This window comes from Mytilus trossulus, chromosome 10, assembly GCF_036588685.1.
Source record: "Mytilus trossulus isolate FHL-02 chromosome 10, PNRI_Mtr1.1.1.hap1, whole genome shotgun sequence".
Lineage (NCBI taxonomy): Eukaryota > Metazoa > Mollusca > Bivalvia > Mytilida > Mytilidae > Mytilus > Mytilus trossulus.
The window spans coordinates 24,037,485-24,056,524 of NC_086382.1; the positions used below are offsets into that span (position 1 = coordinate 24,037,485).

Consider the following 19,040-nt stretch of genomic DNA (forward strand, 5'->3'; position numbering starts at 1 on the left):
ATAGAAACATGAAGTAAGCTTTAAATAATTAGCCCTGCTTATTCCCATTTAACCACATTGTACTACTAAAATACCACCTCCTTGTTCTATGTATATCCAATAAGTCTGTTGTACCATTCGAAATATATTTTTTCAATAGTTAAATATTTTTTGTCATGATTCGATACACTTACAATTTAATATTATGCCTTTGGAATTAGTCAAACTGTTTTGATGAAATTGTTTACAAATAGAGAAGTACATTTGTGTAGAAAATCTACTTCCTTCATATCATGATAACGAGTAATGTCTTCAAACATAACAAAAAAAAATATAGCGCAGTTAGTTTTGTTATATTACGTGTAATATACTTATATCTATATGATCTCTAACGAATGCTCACATTGCTTTAAAAAAAATGGTACTAATAAAAAAAAAAAAAAGGGTGTTGACTGGGAGAGAGAAAATGTTTTTATAAATTAGCAAAATCATTCATCTTGTAACTTAAAAACCAGCATCGCGTGACGAAAATATAGAAAATAACACTTTTGAAAGTACCTACATGAATAATCTTTTCTAAATAGCCAATAGTGTAAGGAGAAAGAGAAGGATTTTCAACCTAAAATTGAGTCAAATAACTATATGTAAAAAAAAAACTATATTTAGTTTTCAATAGAAATAAAAAAAAAAGCATAGACATACAAAAATGTAATATAAGAGATTCCCATTCAACAGATAATGAATGGGCGATTCTTTTAACACTAAGGTCGTCCACCAAATTCAGTTTTGGCATATTAACATTATTGACAATCTTCTTTTAATACCTATATGATAAATCTAAACATAAGGTGCATGATTTGATAAATCTAAGCATCAGATGAAAACACATGTTTTAATTACTTTTGGTCACACTAAAAATCATTCAACTTTGTTACCGTGTGTAGACTTAAAAAATAAATAGAGACTACCTACCTCTTTACACTAAACCCACTAATGTCTACTCGAGTTACATTGAAAACAAGAACTTATTACTCATTTTAAATTTCCAGTCACAAAAATTTCATTCTCTTAAGTAATAAACTCTCTGCTCAATTGTATACGCAAGCAAGTGATGTGTTACGCTCGTGCATAATCATACTTCTTACACAAACACTAATCCAAAACAGAAAGTTGAGGATCTACAAATTCCACACTTAAGGCGGTATGGGTGTCTTTCGCCATCTTGGATTGTAAAAACAGAGAATCTAAGGTCCATATTTTCTATCAAGTTAGCAAAATTTGATGCAGGAATGCAATATTTAATGTGAATTTTCATTTAAAAGAACCAATTTATAAGAATGTGACTTAGAAATATTAAATTTTTACAAGTGTAGATTATTTTTGGTTGTTTTTTGAATATTTTCAAATTGGCATTTTAAGGGGAGGTAACTCTAAAACTGTGCATTTTCTGAAGGACTCTACATGAAATTTTCCTATTTTGTCTTTTAGCCGGAAAAAACATACGGTGACCCTATCTTTTCTTTTGATATTCTAAAAGCATTGTCTGAAAGCTATCTTTTTCTAATTTATTATACAATTCTATCATTTTGTTTATTTTCTATTCACAAAATGGTGCTTTTTCCTGTATAATCCATACAAAATTTGTCATTTTGTCACAACCTGTAGCTTGAGAAAATGCGCGGTGACCTATCATTTTTATAACATTTTTGAACATGTATCAATAGATACTACATTTTGACAAAGTATGAACAAATTCTATCATTTTTATTTTAGACACCTATACCACCTTAAGTCAAACAGTCCCCTTCAATCAACTTACCAATACGATGCGTGTAAATTTGATTTCTATCATGATATATTTATAGTTATTAAATCGTTTTTTGGCAGAAAAGTCGACTGATCTGTTATTGTAGCCAATTAATGATTGTGAAATGTTTCCCAACTGTAGAATTGACTTACAAATGATATATGCAACGTGTTAATACAACAGAGCTGGCTTCTCTATTTTATTTTATGCAATTCCAATAGGTCTTTTTTTTCATAAGGTATTTCATTTATTACCAGGGGGATTTCTAAGATGTTAATGTCGATAAACTATTGTTGGCTTTAATCAATACTTACTACAAAAAGGAATATCACACATCTCTAACCGCATACTAGGGTCCATGGTATAACACCAGGGTGAAGGTTGGTCATCTTCAAAGTCTGGATGACGACAATAGTTGTGCGCATATCCAGGTGGTGGATTGAACCTATAATGCACATGAGGATCATTTGAATCCCACCTCTGACAGGGCCTGTTGTTGATAGTTATATTGACAGCTCCTCGATATTCCATTCCTTGTGACGTCATTTTACAATCATCTTCTGCAAAAAAAAATTAATTTAGATTAAATGACAAGGTGGTAAAATTTACTAATATACTTTTCCTGATTATGAATTGCTGAATGAAATTTCTACCAATCGTATGTTAATAGACCCGACGCCTTAATCGGAAATATAGTAAATTCAAAAGAATGTTTTGGTAGTATAAATAATTTCTGAGACTACACTGATCTGGTTACCGGACAGTTTGCTTTTAAACTTTAAGTTTCATAAATATTTCATTTCCTTTGGACAAAAAACGACAGAACTTTTGAAAATGCTTAATTTCGAAATGCAATTAAAATCATAAAACGTTCATCTATCTTAATCTAATTAATATAAAAAGGAATCTAGAATTTTGCTAATAAATGAATAGTTTCATACATGAAAATAGACACTTACGTATACTACAAGTATTATCATTTTCGTTGTAGTATTGGGTTGTTTCACAATCACATATACCAGCATTACAGATGAGAGGAGTGATACAACTTCTAACTGATGTCGAACACAGGTCCTTGTGGGTTCCAACTGTAAGGAAAGTAATCAAGTATTATATTGTGATGTCTATTTTTCACTTATCTATATATTTCAATATTTTGTTCGAACAGATTATCAAATTTGAACCATCGTCAAAATATTAATATTACACCATCAATTCTCTTAATTAAAATGAACAAAATAAAATTATATATTGATTTACAGCTTTCAAATTCACATTTCAACTTCGACGAGTGAATAGATTGAGCAACTCAAACTCTTCTAATTGTCAAGCGATTTGTATTTATACATAATGTACAAATAACACCTTGAATCGAAAATCAGTACTATCTTTCTTTGTCACCATCTGATGAAATTTTACTTTTTTTAAAGATAAATTTGATAACCTTAACTCACAATGTAATGCTCGCTGGTAACTTTACCTTACTCATTTTGAAGTCTCCGATAATGCCTGCTCAAGTATAAAATTAGTAACAAAGGTACCAGGATTATAATTTAGTACGCCAGACGCGCGTTTCGTCTACATAAGACTCATTAGTGACGCCTATATCAAAATATTGATCAACCCAAACAAGTACGAAGTTGAAGAGCATTGAGAATCCAAAATTTCAAAAAGTTGTGCCAAATACGGCTAAGGTAATCTATTACTGGTAATATAATTCGAGTTACGAAATTAACGGGATTACAAAGCAGTTGTTTATAGGCGAAATAAATATCATAAAAGTCATACAGAAAATTAATGTATCAACAAATATATGTTCGATGTTAACAAGATTAAGTAAAAATATATTTCGTTTTTATAGACTAAAAATTATAAGTTTTCATACCGGCTTCCTCAACCATTTCAAAAAAAGTGACAGCTTCGAATTAGCACAACAGTGGCATTAAAAACATATAAGTCAAATTGCATCATATGCATATTTCTGAAATAAATAGTGATCTTCAGCTAGAAATGTCATTTCAGATGATTAAGGAATTTTGTCATACTTTATTCTATCAATTTTGATAATAAACACCTACGTGGTTTACAGGTACTAAAATCTTCGTTGTAGTAATGCGTTGTTGCACATCCACATAAACCAGAAACACAAATAAAGGGAGAGTAACAACTGTTTACTGATGTCGAACAAGTTTCATTGTATCTTCCAACTGAAAAGAAAAAAAGCAATCGTGAGTTATATGTGTTATAATGCATTTAGCTTTCGAGAATTTACAAATGTTTTTAATTAGATTAAAAAAAAATCACCATAACAAATATTGACAATCCAACAAAAAAATCACAAACCAGATTCGTTATAAGCCAAACAATAACATATGAACAACAAAACACAAGCATTAGTTCACTTTCAGATTTAATTGATAAAACTCCTTGTCCTTAATTGATAACACCTTCTACAGATTTTTTTCATAATGAACATTATTCCGACAGGAATGGATAATTGTCACTAATTTTTTTTTCAGCTAAACAATGAATATATTCTTTCAACTTTAAAACATATACTTACGTGCGTTGCAGGTATTGTGCTCTTCATTGTAGAAAAGATTGGTTTCACATTCACATACACCAGAATTGCAAATAAGGGGAGAGTTACAACTGCTAACTGCTGTCGAACAAGAATCTTTGTATCTTCCAACTGTAAAATAAAACCAATCATAATTTAGTTGTTGAATTTTGCATTTACCATGTTCAGTTTTAGAGAAGTTTAATTCTTTGTCAATTAGATTAGAAAACATCCACTATTGCCATAACTTATAGAATCGCAAAAGTTCACATTAATTTTACAACAGCAAAAAAACAACATCATCAGTAATTTGTTATTTTTTAAATAAGAATATTGTTCGATAATAACAATCACCTACGTGTGTTACAGGTATTAGAATCTGCGTTGTAGTAATGCGTTGTATCACATTCACATAAACCAGAAGCACAAACAAATGGAGAGTAACAACTGCTAACTGCTGTCGAACAATGCTCTCTGTATCTTCCAACTGAAAGAGAAAGCAAGCATAATGGAATTGTGTGATTTGACATTAATGTTTGTACAGTTAACAAAAAGTACAATCACAAACATACTGAACTCAGAGGAAAATCAATTTGGAAAGTCCATAATCACATGGCAAAGTCAAAAAACAAAACCCATCAAAAACGAATGGACAAGAACTGTAATATTCCTGACTTGGTACAGGCATTTTCAAATGTAGAAAATGGTGGATAAATCCTGGTTCTATAGCGCTAACCCTCTCACTTTAATAACAGTCTCATCAAATTCCGTTATATTTACATGATGCGTTAAATAAACAGTCACAATTAATAAAATATTTCGTTCGAAGTAAGATTAGATGGCTTTCGCAATTTTACGAATTGATAATATGAAATCAATCACTCTTTCAAAATGAATTGAAGGACCAAGATTATCCTAATATTGATTTAAGCCTTGTGTCACTTCATATCGTGTAGAAAAAAAGCATGTCATGCCTGACTTGTATGTAAGATCTAATGAGTTGTTTTACTACCATAATACATAAAAGATATTTAAGCTATGTGCCAGTAGTGATTTTTTTTGTTTTTTGGCTTTTAAGATTAACAGATATAGGTTGTTCTTTAAAGATTCAAACTAAAAGAAACACGGTTTGCATTGCTGTTTTCTTAAAATGTAAATAGAAACATACGTCGAGATTAAAAACCCGACTTTGCAAATATCGACTTAACAAGTATACAGTCACGTAATCCTAGAAAGTAGCCGTTACACATTTTAAAAACAGGTATATCTTACTACGTAGTAGTTTCGATTGGTTGACCAAATAGAAAGTCTATTTGTTAAAAGGAAAAGTGTGATAAAATTTGTGTAGGGGTATATGCATTATACCTTGACTCCTGTAGTTGGATCCTACAACACTTATTTAACTTATCTCATTAATACATTTTAATATAAACGAAGCCTTAATAATTCAAAACATGTTAATTAAACAAGAATGTGTCCATAGTACACGGATGCCCCACTCGCACTATCATTTTCTATGATTACTGGACCGTGAAATTGGAATAAATTCTCTAATTTGGCATTAAAATAAAAATGATCTTATCAAAGGGAACATGTATACTAAGTTTCAAGTTGATTGGAATTCAACTTCATCAAAAACTACCTTGACCAAAAACTTTAACCTGAAGTGTAACAGACGGACAAACGAACAGACGGACGGACGAACGGACGAACAGACCAGAAAACATAATGCCCCACCTACGATATCTTAAAGTAGGATTAATAAAACTAGATAGCTCAGAAGCAAGAGTCTGTATTATCAATTGATCAACACATTCTCGGTCGCTCTAAATATGACAAATAACAGTAATATTATAGTTCATAAATTATATTATTTTTTCTTTTTTTCCTGTAAGATTTTAAGCGTTTTCAATAAGTTCTATAATGTCTGAAAATTTAAGTTTGGGGACAGAAAATAGAGATTACAATATGGGCATTGATTAAATATTAACAGAACACGGCTGTGCAACAAACATTTCCAATCTAAGTATTTTTCAGTTAAGCTGTTTCCTTTTTTTTTTCTAAGAGGTAGATATTAAAATCATATAAAGCCTGAATCTGTTCTCTGATTTTTTTTGTCGGGTTTTTGTCTCTTTGACTCATTCCAAATTTGCATTCTCAATTTTAGGTAAAATATGAAATACAACTTGAAACTGAGTTCAAAATGAAAGAGGAAAAATCAAATAATCCTTTTTTTTATTGAAACCCTTATTTTGTTAACATTATCAGCCAATGTTTGTTATTCTTTAACTAGTGAGGGCCTTGATGAATGTTTACTGCAGAATAAATTTTATCCCTTGAAATATTTTTTTTTTTAACAGAAGTGTTATAATCTCGAGAGGAATGGAGAATTTGTTTAAAATTCATTTCTCTAGAAACATAATGAATTATGTGGTTCATTCTTTAAAAGGCAGATATTCTTATATTCCTAGAGAGCAGAGATTATGCCTTAAATGTAAAACATTAGAAAATGGAAAACATTCTATATTAGATTGTAAATTAAATATGGAACTAAGAAACAACTTTTTTAACCGTTTGGATTTTAATTTTTCTGTTAAAAGTTTATCTAATGAAAAAAAGTTGAATTTTATAATCAATTCGTCAACATCATCACAAGTTAATAAATTTGGGTCCTAAAACAAAAGGTCACTAGAACTGAGGACAGGGGACACTGAAATATTAACTGTATATGAATGAGTGTGTATATATATATGAGAATTATAATTAAACTGTTATAGTTTTTTTTACTAATTTTGTATGTCACAAACTTAATGTTTTAAAAAAAGTTTATATGCTAATAAATATTTGAAATTCTTTAAACTAAAAAAACTACCTACGTGGTTCGCAGGTATTATAATCGGCGTTGTAGTACTGCGTTGTTTCACATTCACATAAACCAGAAGCACAAGTTAGGGGCGAATAACAACTGCTTACTGATGTGGAACAAGGTTCTTTGTATCTTCCAACTGTAAAAAAAAGAAATCATGAAATAATTGTTTGGGAATGGTGAGCAAAAAGTAAAGATGGACGGGTTGTGGTACTTACCATACTTCAATTCATTCTGACAAATAGGAATTAGGGCTTTACTAGTACCTGTATATTTACCTGCTGATCGAAAAGGAAGCTTTATAGATTTATAGATAACTTAATTATTCAGGCCTGAATAGAAGAAAACGGACTACCTACATGTACGTATATGTTATATAGACATATTTCAGGAGAAGAATTATTATACATTAAATGACCGTGATGATATATTTAAATATAAATTAATATTTGCATAAATTTAAGTTTGAAAACGCTGTTTCTAAAAAGAAGGCGGACCGATAATGGCATGTATCTGTCGTTTAGCACACAAACTATAAAGTAATAACTTGGTCTTGATTAAAGTATACAAATTATTTTATGTTCTATTTTGACAAGACAACAATAGTGTTATATTTCAAAATTAGTTTAGTCTGATAATTTTGCTGTAGAATTTTACACTCTTTGTATCTAAGCACTTAATAATAAATGACAGGACCTCTGATAACGCTTTAAATTGGAGACTTTTTTTATAAATATTATACATCAGCGATATTCATACGTAGTATCAGCACTAGCTTGCAACAAGAGGTTTAAATTTCAGTTTTATAATAAACATCTATCTGTATTAATATCATATTAATTAATAAACACTTACATGTGTTACAGGTATTAGTATCTGTTTGGTAGAAGTGATTTGTTTCACATCCACATAAACCAGAGGCACAAATAAGGGGAGAGTAACAACTGCTTACTGCTGCCGAACATGGTTCATTGTATCTTCCAACTTTAAAAAAAAAACAGTACATGTAAGATGTTTTAATTAGTTTTTGACAATTAAGATCTAGGTCAATTTTAAAACGAATACTTATAAAATGAAAAGGGGGCTATCCGTATTATGATATCATTCAATTACAATTAAGTTTGAAAGATATAGAGCGGTATCAACAAACATTCATTCAATGTTGACAAGATATAATAAAAAGATCCTTAATACTTATCAAAGGTACCAGGATTATAATATTGATCTTTTTATTAGTTTAAACATATTTATTTATAGTGGATTGGGAAACAAGTTTTGCAACTTATATTAATCCCTCTCCATCTTTTTATTGCAGTGTATTATACTTTTAGCCTTCAAAATAAATAACAGAAGTTCATAAAATTCTTTGATTTGAAGCATTTGAATGAAACAAAATATATGAGAGACAGCCATAAATCCTATACATGCTATAGCAGCTATCATCAGGTGGCAATATGTATAAAAAAAAAAGGTATAAGAATTTGACTTTCTTATGTTATAGCTGTTACTTAATTTTTACTACAGCTGACCAAGATATAAGATGCATTGCAGACCAATTAGGTCTAACATGACATATGAATAACAACTCACATGATCATATAAATAAACCTGACTGGCTGATTAAACCATACACATTGCATATTTTTTTCAATAAAATTGACATATTCTTGAAAGCTTTGCTTTATTTGAAAAATACAGAATTTTGTCATATTTCACACTTTCAACAATGATAATTAACACCTACATGTATTGCAGGTATTATGATCTGCCTTGTAGTAATTATTTGTTTCACATTCACATAAACCAGAGGCACAAATAAGGGGAGAGTAACAGCTGCTTACTGCTGTCGAACAAGTTTCTTTGTATCTTCCATCTGAAAAAAATGTTGCATTCAGTTTTGGATAATAATGTTTTTTTAATAACATATCACTATTTTTTTCTATAATCAAAATTGTCAATTCCTTAATAATTAAATACTGCATATATATAAAATAAAATCTATATGAACCTTGCTTTTCTATTAAAAACAAAACTGACTTGGTAATACATTTTTATAGCATATTCGGGTTTTTTTACGCAATCTACATCATATTTGCCAGAGACAAGTGTGTAAAGTGATCAAGTTTATATATCTGAATAACAACTTACAGACCTTTAGTAATTATCCTGATAGGTTAAAAAAACAGATCTTTCTATATATTTTTTTTAAACATAAATACCTTAATTTTTTAAATACAATGTATAATTTTCGCTTGTTTAAATATCTTTGTATCGTCCTCAATTTTTTCTTGAAGGTAATAATGAACACTTACATATGTTGCAGGTATTACTATCTGACTTATAGTAATGATGTAGTTCACACTCACACAAACCAGATTCGCAAGTCAGGGGAAGGTAACAGCTGCTTACTGCTGTCGAACAAGGTTCTTTGTATCTCCCAACTGTAAGTAAAAAAGTCATGATTTACAATGATGGTGAGTTATGTGTTAAGTTTTGCCTAGTTTATAAACCCAGTCAATTAGATAATATAACATTTATTCAGCATTTTCCAAAAAGAATGTTACACTTACAAAATGGATAAAAATACAACTCTCAGAAACTAAGTATTAATTTCAACCTTTTCTTGATCGGTACTTTTGATGAAAATCATTAGAATTACAGTTTTATTGAAATTTGGCTCTAATGCACTCTTATTTAGTATGTTAATTTAAATGCGTGCATGATAGTTCCTTATGTTTTGTGCAGGCTGTGATATAGTTCTCATTTGTAATATATGACTATATAAATGGAATGTTGCCTAAAAATGGAAGCTCAATTGTCGTACAAAACACATTAAATATCAGATGGACAAGAACTGTCATATTCTTGACTTGGTACAGGCATTTCAAATGTAGAAAATGGTAGATTAAACCTGGTTATATAACACTTATATATATAGATCCTACAATAGTTCTATCATAAAATACTAAACTTAATTAAGTTTAACATTTTCATCATGTACAGATAAAACCCTAATATATCAAAATAAATTGATCAACATATGTCTTGTTTCTACAAAGAATCAGACATGAACATGATTTTTTTAATTATTTATCTCAAAATGTATTAGCTTTTATAAATGTATCATCAATTATATTTTTGACATTAAGGTGGTACCTAACACTACAGGGAGATAACTCTGTAAAGTCTTCTTAACGTTTTAATTACGTTGTGTTGTGAAAGGAATATTAAGCTTCTCAATGATCAAAATTGGTGTTTGTCAAATTGCTATGTAACCAGTGTAATTTTTCTGACAAAACGGTTGGTTAAAAAAAATTATAAATTTTTATATTTTTGTTTAAGTGTCAAAGTAAATACTTTGACAAAATTTTATGAAAATTAAACGAGCCAAATTAATTTAAGTGAAAGTGTTGGGTACCACCTTAAAATATTTGAATAAGACAGATAACAGTAATGATACATATCAATTTACCAAAGTTTGTTTACCTTAGGATTTAGACTTCAAATGAGAATGTTCGATAGATTTCCCTTTTTTGCTAAAAATTAAATTAAAACATAATTTTTTTTCTTTCAACTATAATTAAAAACACCTACATGCATTGCAGGTATTGTCATCTGCCCTGAAGTAATGATTTGTTGCACAGTCACATAAACCAGAGGCACAACTAAGAGGAGAGTAACAACTAGTTACTGCTGCCGAACAAGGTTCTTTGTATCTTCCAACTGCAAAAGAAAAATCATGATTTCACTGTCCGATATCTCATTTAGTTTAAGATAATACACAATATTTTTCAAATAGATAAGAACATTTAAGTTTTACAGAAAATTATATTTTTTAATAACAGATTACATGCATGAAGGAACACACAGTTACTTGATATTCTCTTGAACCTTGCATTGCTAAAATTTTGTTGTAAAAGCATTTTATAATGGTCTAAATGAACATGAAGGTTTTACAACTTTTAATTGCGCATCCTGTTTTTACCATACAATATGCATGAAAGTCTTGTGTGCTTTGTGCATACAGTTCTTACACATTCGCACCTATATTTTCCAAATGTTTCAAAGTGTAGACTTAACACAATTGATTGGACGTGGTGTCATACTAAGAAGTATTCTACTCATATATAATATGACAATATGGAAAAAGGTGTTAATCAGTTCAAAAATGCGCGGATACACTACACATATCTATAAGCGGACCAAATAGAAATCTTGTTAGTCGTACGGAGAAGTGTGCAAAAAATATACAGTCAGGGGCATAACTAAAAATGATAAAGGGCTGCACTTCAGCGCATGATACGCCCGTTGCTCTTTTAACTTGTCTTTTATGCTTTAAATGAATTTATATGATCAACTAGAAATAGTGTGAGCCCTGTCAAATACCTCCCCCCCAATAATAAATAAAACAGCGGGACGGACGGACGGACAACGGTATACCATAACATGTCCCATCGATGGGCGTATAATTATACTCCCTTGTAAAGTTTACTTAACAGAACTAAAATCAAACCGAATAGTAGGGAATAGTTTAACAGATTTGATCTTTTGATTAATAATAAATGTGTTGAAAGACATACGGTTGCCCATATTTGCTTATACGCATTTCATTTAAACTTTAGTTGATAGCAATTACATTGGCAATCATACCACATCTCCCTATTTTACTATTTATCATACTGCGTTCTCTCTCAACTTTAATAGTAAACACCTACATTCGTTGCAGGTGTTTTGATCTTCCTTGTAATAAATATCTGTTCCACAACCACATAAACCAGAAGGACAAACAAGAGGAGAGTAACAACTGTCTACTGCTGTCGCACAAGATTCTTCGTATCTTCCACCTGTAAGAAAAAGGCGATATTGATTAAATTGCTTGATGTTGCCTTTATTCTTTGATTATTTACACTCTTGTTCAAAGACATTTTAATAATTGCACAAGTTAAACATCCCTCGATAAATCGTTCATACAAAATGGGTAAATAATTTTTAATTCAACAAGATGAAATGATTAATGTACTCCAGGCAAACTATGTCAAATATGAGAATATTACTAACAAAAGACTTGTTCAAATTACTTTTTTTGAAAGGTTGATAAAACGATTCCGCCAAAATAATTATAAAGCAGAATGTATATCAATTTAGAAGGTATGTAGATCCTGTACAATATTCTTTTTTTTTTGACTAGATAGTAAATACATTTGTATTTGTGAAAATCTATTATTTCCAAACTTATTATCAACACCTACGTGTGTTGCAGGTATTTAGATCTGCGTTGTAGTATTCTGTTGAATCACAATCACATAAACCAGAGGCACAGATAAGAGGAGAGTAACAACTGGTTACTGCTGTCGAACATGTTTCTTTGTATCTTCCAACTGTAAAAATAAATCATGATCTTATTGTTTAATATTGCATTTAGTCTTCTTATATATAAAATCTTGTCAAAGTTGATAAACTCTAAATAATTCATTCTCACCACATGAATAGAAAAACCAGTAGTAACTTGATTTAAACTTGATTTTTGTTATAAGATTTTAAAAGAAACTACAGTTTTTAGTATGGATATTCTTTTACGAATCATAAGAAACACGGACATTTAATTTTTTTGTGGATATAACCATAAACATGATAGATGATTTTAAAGCATGCAATTGCAAACGTTGCCGTACTTATCATTGTCTAATGCTTTAACAGTTCTGAAAAGCAAATCTGTAGACCAAATTCGAAGCTCATGTGATTAACAAATAATTTTGACAATATTAATTGTAAGCGAACAGACAAAACGATGAAGGCAGTATAGCTACACTACCGAATAGTATTAGTATACACCTAACTATACAAACATAAAGAGTCGTAAACATTAGCATTAGACACCTACGTGCGGGACAAGTATTATAATCTGCGTTGTAGTACTGCGTTGTTTCACAGTCACATACACCAGAAGCACAAACAAAGGGTGTGTAACAACTGGTTACTGCTGTGGAACATGGTTCTGAGTATCTTCCAACTGTAAGAGAAGCAATCATGATTTTAAATTTTTAAAATTGAATTCAGTTATGGATAATTATCTATTACCTTTATCAACATTTAACCCGTCAATATACAATGAAGTTTGATCTTGCAAGCAGCGACAAAGTTTGATCCATTATCTTTAAATTTTTAAAAATAGAAAACGAAATTTGTAAGCTAAATGTTTTTTTCTGAAATTTTAAAAGAAAAAAAAAACAGATAACCTGAAGTTGCACTCGCTGTCGTACTAAGCACAGGGTTAAATATTCAATGCATTCTATACCAACGATGTTAACTATGACATGATAAGACTAATGACACAGACTTTGCCTAATATACATCATTAGTCAATAATAGTTTTCCCTTTGTTAAAAAGTTTAATAATAATGTAGCTTTAATACAAAGATGCCAAATCCGTACTATCATTTTCTATGTTTAGTTGACCGTAAAAACCCTTATTTGGTATTAAAATTAGAAAGATCACCTCATTGGGAACAGGTGTACTAAATTGATTGGATTGATTTCAACTTCATCAAAAACTACCTCCACCAAAAAATGTTACCAAAAACTTTAACCTGAAGCGGGACAGACGGACTGACAAACGAATGAATGGAAGAAAGATAGGACGGAGAAACGGACGGACGGGCAGGTGCACAGACCAGAGAACATAATGCCCATATATGGACCATTAAAATGAATTGAGAGTTTATAAAAATAATTTTCTTTCACTTTCACAAACAAGAATTTGTAACGCTTCATCCTTTTACTATTCGTAATGAATACCTACACGTGTTACAGGAATTATCATCTGTATTGTAGTAATGATTTGTTTCACATCCACATAAACTAGAAGCACAAATGAGGGGAGAGTAACAACTTGTTACTGCTGACGTACAAGGTTCTGTGTATCTTCCAACTGTAATGAAAAGCAATCATAATTTAAATACTAAATATTGCCTTTTTCTCTAAATAAGTAAAAAAAATTGCAGTCCTTTATACTAAACAATTTTGATTGTTGCAAGTTGATAATTCTTCATATCTTTTATACAAAATGAGTAAACGAGATGTATACAAAAAAAATCAACTTCAACACAACAGAAATATCAAATGTGTGTTATCTAAATTATTTAACTATGACATATGACTAACACCACACAATCTTGAATTAACTAACACGAATAATTTATCAAAATATTTATTAGTGATATAATTAGCATAATTCAGAAGAAAGTTGAGAATTTGACCAATAATTACATTTTGGTATTATGAAAATGTTTGTCTATCTAAAATCTGTTAGGTAAACATAAATTAAATAAACACCTACATGGGTTACAAGTATTATCATCTGTATTGAAGTAATGATTTGTTTCACATCCACATAAACTAGAAGCACAAATAAAGGGAGAGTAACAACTGTTTACTGCTGTCGAACAAGGTTCTCTGTATCTTCCAACTGTAAGAAAAAGAAAACAAATCATTTACACAGATATAGGAAGATGTGGTGTGAGTGCCAATGAGACAACTCTCCATCCAAGTAACATGCTTTAGTTAGTTGATGTTCCTTTAGGTTTTAATTATTTTAATTAGTTTTTACAATAGAATTCAAGATATTAAAACATTTTAAAGATTGCACAAGTTTGTTAACACTCAATAAATCATACATACAACATGAGAAATCTTATATAAAAATAAAGATATTGATTTGGAAGAATTGCCATTTAGACAACTGTTTTCCAAAGTTGATGTGAGCAATTATTTTACGGCCTTAAACTCACTAGTAACCCTAATTTAGCTTGAACGGACAAAAACGTGTTAACGCTATTTAAATGAGATTAATTGTTATTTGATAAAGATTGACAAAAATTAAAAAATATTTTTAATTCATTTCAATTCATTTCAATTTATTTTTAAGCCAGTCAAATAGATTTCTTTGCGGTGAATCAATTGAAATCAAGTTACTGGTAATGTACGTCAAACTATTAGGCCACGCCCCCGTTAAACTATTTCAAACAAGCATCAATTCGTTTTAAACATCGTTGAGACCCGAGCTTTGTACAGGTAAATCACTCAAGCAAGACAAAATTTATTTATTTATCGTTTTTTTTTCATCAAATTTTATCGAATTCAGTCTAAGTAAAGTCGCATGCTTCACAATTGTTAACAAATGAATGAACAATAATAGATGTGACATTTAAGAAATTTAAATAAAAACATTAAAATATTGATGCACGGTTTAAGAAATGAGAATCTGTTGAAAATAAAATAGTAAACTTGCAAACTTTCAATCCATTAATTGTTCTCATCGAGGTCCGCGTTCATGTTTCAATGCGATACGTAACATGAAAGTCCAATATTTTACAAATGTATAGACTCTACGATGTCCGAGTTCTGTCCGAAATAAATAATTGATAGCACTTATAAGACATAATGTTGGAATATTTGTCTTTTGTTGAAGTCGACACGTCTCCCTTTAGATGGCTATTGGTTATTTCCGTAGTTCGGTTGCTGTCTCATTGGCGTATATCTTACATCTCCTTTTTTTCGTGCATCACTTATTTGTCATGTGCACTGATGACTGAAAAAAATCTGATCATATACCTCGATAGCACTGCCTGTCACGTTTCTTTTGCATCAAATAGAGCGGTTTGATTTGGATTTGAATGGGTTTTACTAAACGTCTAGTGGCAAATATTTCACCCATAATACAGCCATTATGTCAGTGGCACATCTGACGAAAATTCAAACCACAGATTACAAATTGCGGGTTTTTTTTTCTGAAGTTTATTAACGAATGATATGCTGCCTTATACTCTAATATCAGTTACCCATTCGTGAACGTAATGGACGTATGATGAATGAAGTTCCATGTTTTATTTTTTATATAAAATTTAAAAGGTTAAACCGGGTTGAATTATTACATTTACAAAAAAAACATCATTTTATTTTTTAAATAAATTCAACAACAATATAAGTATATTTTAAAAATTTAATTGACAGTTTATATTGACCATTATATACATATAAAGACCGATGTAGATAACTCCATTGATCTTTTTTATCGTTATATTTTTAGCACGAAATAAATACAGGAGTTAATCATATCATAGAAAAAATATCAAACAACGTTAGTTAAAACACGATTGATAAAATCTAATGGTTTATATTTCAGTTTCGAATCAGATTTTTTTAGGCACAAGTGTTACTACTCATTTTGATAAACAGTGAGACGCTTACTTGCAATTCGGAATTGACGAAATAAAGTAGCGAAATGACCGTACTTATAGATTATACTTTTGTTTTCCATCTTAATTGTATTGTCATTTTAGGGACCGTTATAGCTTGCTGTTCAAAGAGGACCAAAGCTCCGTGTTGAGGCCGTACTTTTGACCTCTAATTAAATTATACCATGTGACTTGACGGAGAGTTGTTTCATTGGCACACATACCACATCTTCTTATTTATATCAAACGGGAGCAGTTTATTACATTTTCATTTGGATAAAAAAAAATATAAAAATTCAGTGAATCAAATGAACTTGTAGCATATTGTTACATTCAAAAGTATTTAATTTTGATTGATAGTATACATTATTTTTATTGCATTGGTCCACAAATTATGCCCAGTGTCAAATATTACACATCGATGACCACTTAGATTAGTTACTTTAATTAAACTCATTTCCTTGGCTGGTAGTACACGCTTGTATTTTGTCCTTTAAAGTTAGTCTGTCGGTTTAATCATGGAAGTAATATTAAATATAAATGAATCACAGTTTAAGGAGAATTCTTTGTCATTTGCAAATAGATAAAAAAAAAAAAAAAAGTATGAAAATTTGCTTACGACTGAATTCAGGCCAAGAGAAATATGTTTTGTTTTATTTCAGATTACGATTGAATTCAGGCCGAGAGAAATATGTTTTGTTTTATTTCAGATTATTTAGTACATATACAAAAATATTCTTAATCTTTTACAATTTACCAATAAAATTTGAAAGTGCTTTTTTTGCACATGGTAGATGAAACCTGTATGATCTAATTTTTTCAGAGGTCTGTGAAATATTGAAAATAGTACGTTCCGGAAAACACAATTCGCTATATAAAATGCTTGTAAAATTCCGTTACATGTGGTACGCTCATATTTAAATACCTTCCTATAAGAAAGTGAAAAAAACAGTTTTTGAAATTCACCTAAAAAAGATTAAACGAATAGTTTAACTTATTTTTCAAATATCGAATACACAAATAATCTCTAATTTATCAACGCTTGAAATTTGTTTTTACTGACAGGTGTCTGCTGGTATTCGATTGGACATCAGTATCAATGTAGGCGTAACAGCCTATCATATTTATCCAATCAGCTGTCTTGTATGCGATGACATACGGTCCACTTAGTTTAGTTTTCCTTGTAATGAATTATAAATTGATTGCAATAAAAATTATTCAATACACTATAAAGCAAACAATGTCTAGCCCAAAAATGACTTACACGACGCTATACTATACATATTATACTTAATAATTATTTACAAATTAAGACAGCGTAAAAAATGAAATAATAACATTAATAATAATTACTATTTAACGGTAGAGCTCTGGGGTGGTGTTCTCGAAAGTCTCCTAATATTCGTCCTAAGTCATAGATAAGACCAATTGTAGGACGGACTTAAGATCAACTTTGGACACTCTTAAGTTGTGTCTCGAAGCTATCTCAGACGAATCTTATGTTAGGACGTCCTAAACATATCCTAAATCGAAATACAGATATTTGTTGATAAAACATTTTTAAATGACGAAAATATTGAATACAATTATTTACGAATTTTATAATAACATGTACAGAATAAATTGCATAATTACCAATGTAATTATATAAAAAAAAGATTGTTATTTAAACTGGAAAACAATTTGTTTTGAAAAGAGAATTAAATTTTTAGTATAATCGTATCGTGAAACACGAAGTTCAAAGTTTAAAATCATTCACCTTTTCTTTATATACGAGTTAATAACCGATGGTGCGTTTCATTTCATGTTAATTTTCACGTAAAATAATGAACAAAAAGCGAAATCAAAACTTTATTACACTAGGATGAAGATAGGATGCTCTTAAGACACCTTGTTGGGTGTCCTAAAGTTAGGACGAAAAATGAGATATATCATAAATTAAGAGAGCTTCGAGAACACGACTTAGGACAAAGACTTGTCATAAGATAGACTAAGGACACGTCCTAACCCTAAGATAGCTTCGAGAACACCACCCCAGATTTAACGGGTTCTATTATGCTATTAGTTTGATAGTCCCAGCAATTTAAAAAAAAATGATCATAAAAAAAACGGTTGTGCTATTGTGGGCAAGGGACTTGCCGGTACGTCTAAAACCCACCCAGGCCGCTTTGGTGCACTAAGCCCTAAGACATTTATGGAACACTACAGCGAACTTTCTAGACAAATTTGAAATTGTCAGATAAAAATAGCCAACGCTTATATTGAAAAATAAACAAGTCATGAACAGAATTATTACTATACATTGTACGGACATTTTGACTAATTCACTATCTTTGATACAGCGAAAGCAAAATCATCGAGCGTAGCAACGATAAAAAAAAATAATAATGCTAAAATTATGTATTTTCAAATCAAAGGACAAAGCGTACGCAATGTCACCCGGAATCCGAATCTGACTGACTAGTATATTACTACAAAATTAAACCAAAAAAAAAGGAACAACGTATGTTAGAATCACGAAAAAATTGGATTTAGATTAGATTTGTGATCATTGGAATTTATTAAGACTTTTTAAAATATCTATTTCTATGAACT

General features: G+C 30.1%; 1 protein-coding gene across 1 annotated transcript in view; it reads right to left on the reverse strand.

Annotated features, from left to right (window-relative positions):
• LOC134687084 (uncharacterized) overlaps positions 1-19,040 on the reverse strand; it is a 139,224-nt gene that overhangs the window by 2,740 nt on the left and 117,444 nt on the right. Inside the window, exons 42-56 of the mRNA XM_063547062.1 lie at positions 14,549-14,677; positions 14,012-14,140; positions 13,094-13,222; positions 12,462-12,590; positions 11,928-12,056; positions 10,807-10,935; positions 9,525-9,653; positions 8,957-9,085; positions 8,068-8,196; positions 7,223-7,351; positions 4,705-4,833; positions 4,350-4,478; positions 3,865-3,993; positions 2,746-2,874; positions 2,101-2,346 (exon numbers count right to left, since the gene is read on the reverse strand). Of these exons, the coding sequence (XP_063403132.1) occupies positions 2,101-2,346; positions 2,746-2,874; positions 3,865-3,993; positions 4,350-4,478; positions 4,705-4,833; positions 7,223-7,351; positions 8,068-8,196; positions 8,957-9,085; positions 9,525-9,653; positions 10,807-10,935; positions 11,928-12,056; positions 12,462-12,590; positions 13,094-13,222; positions 14,012-14,140; positions 14,549-14,677 (2,052 nt within the window). The remainder of the gene's footprint in view (positions 1-2,100; positions 2,347-2,745; positions 2,875-3,864; positions 3,994-4,349; positions 4,479-4,704; positions 4,834-7,222; positions 7,352-8,067; positions 8,197-8,956; positions 9,086-9,524; positions 9,654-10,806; positions 10,936-11,927; positions 12,057-12,461; positions 12,591-13,093; positions 13,223-14,011; positions 14,141-14,548; positions 14,678-19,040) is intronic.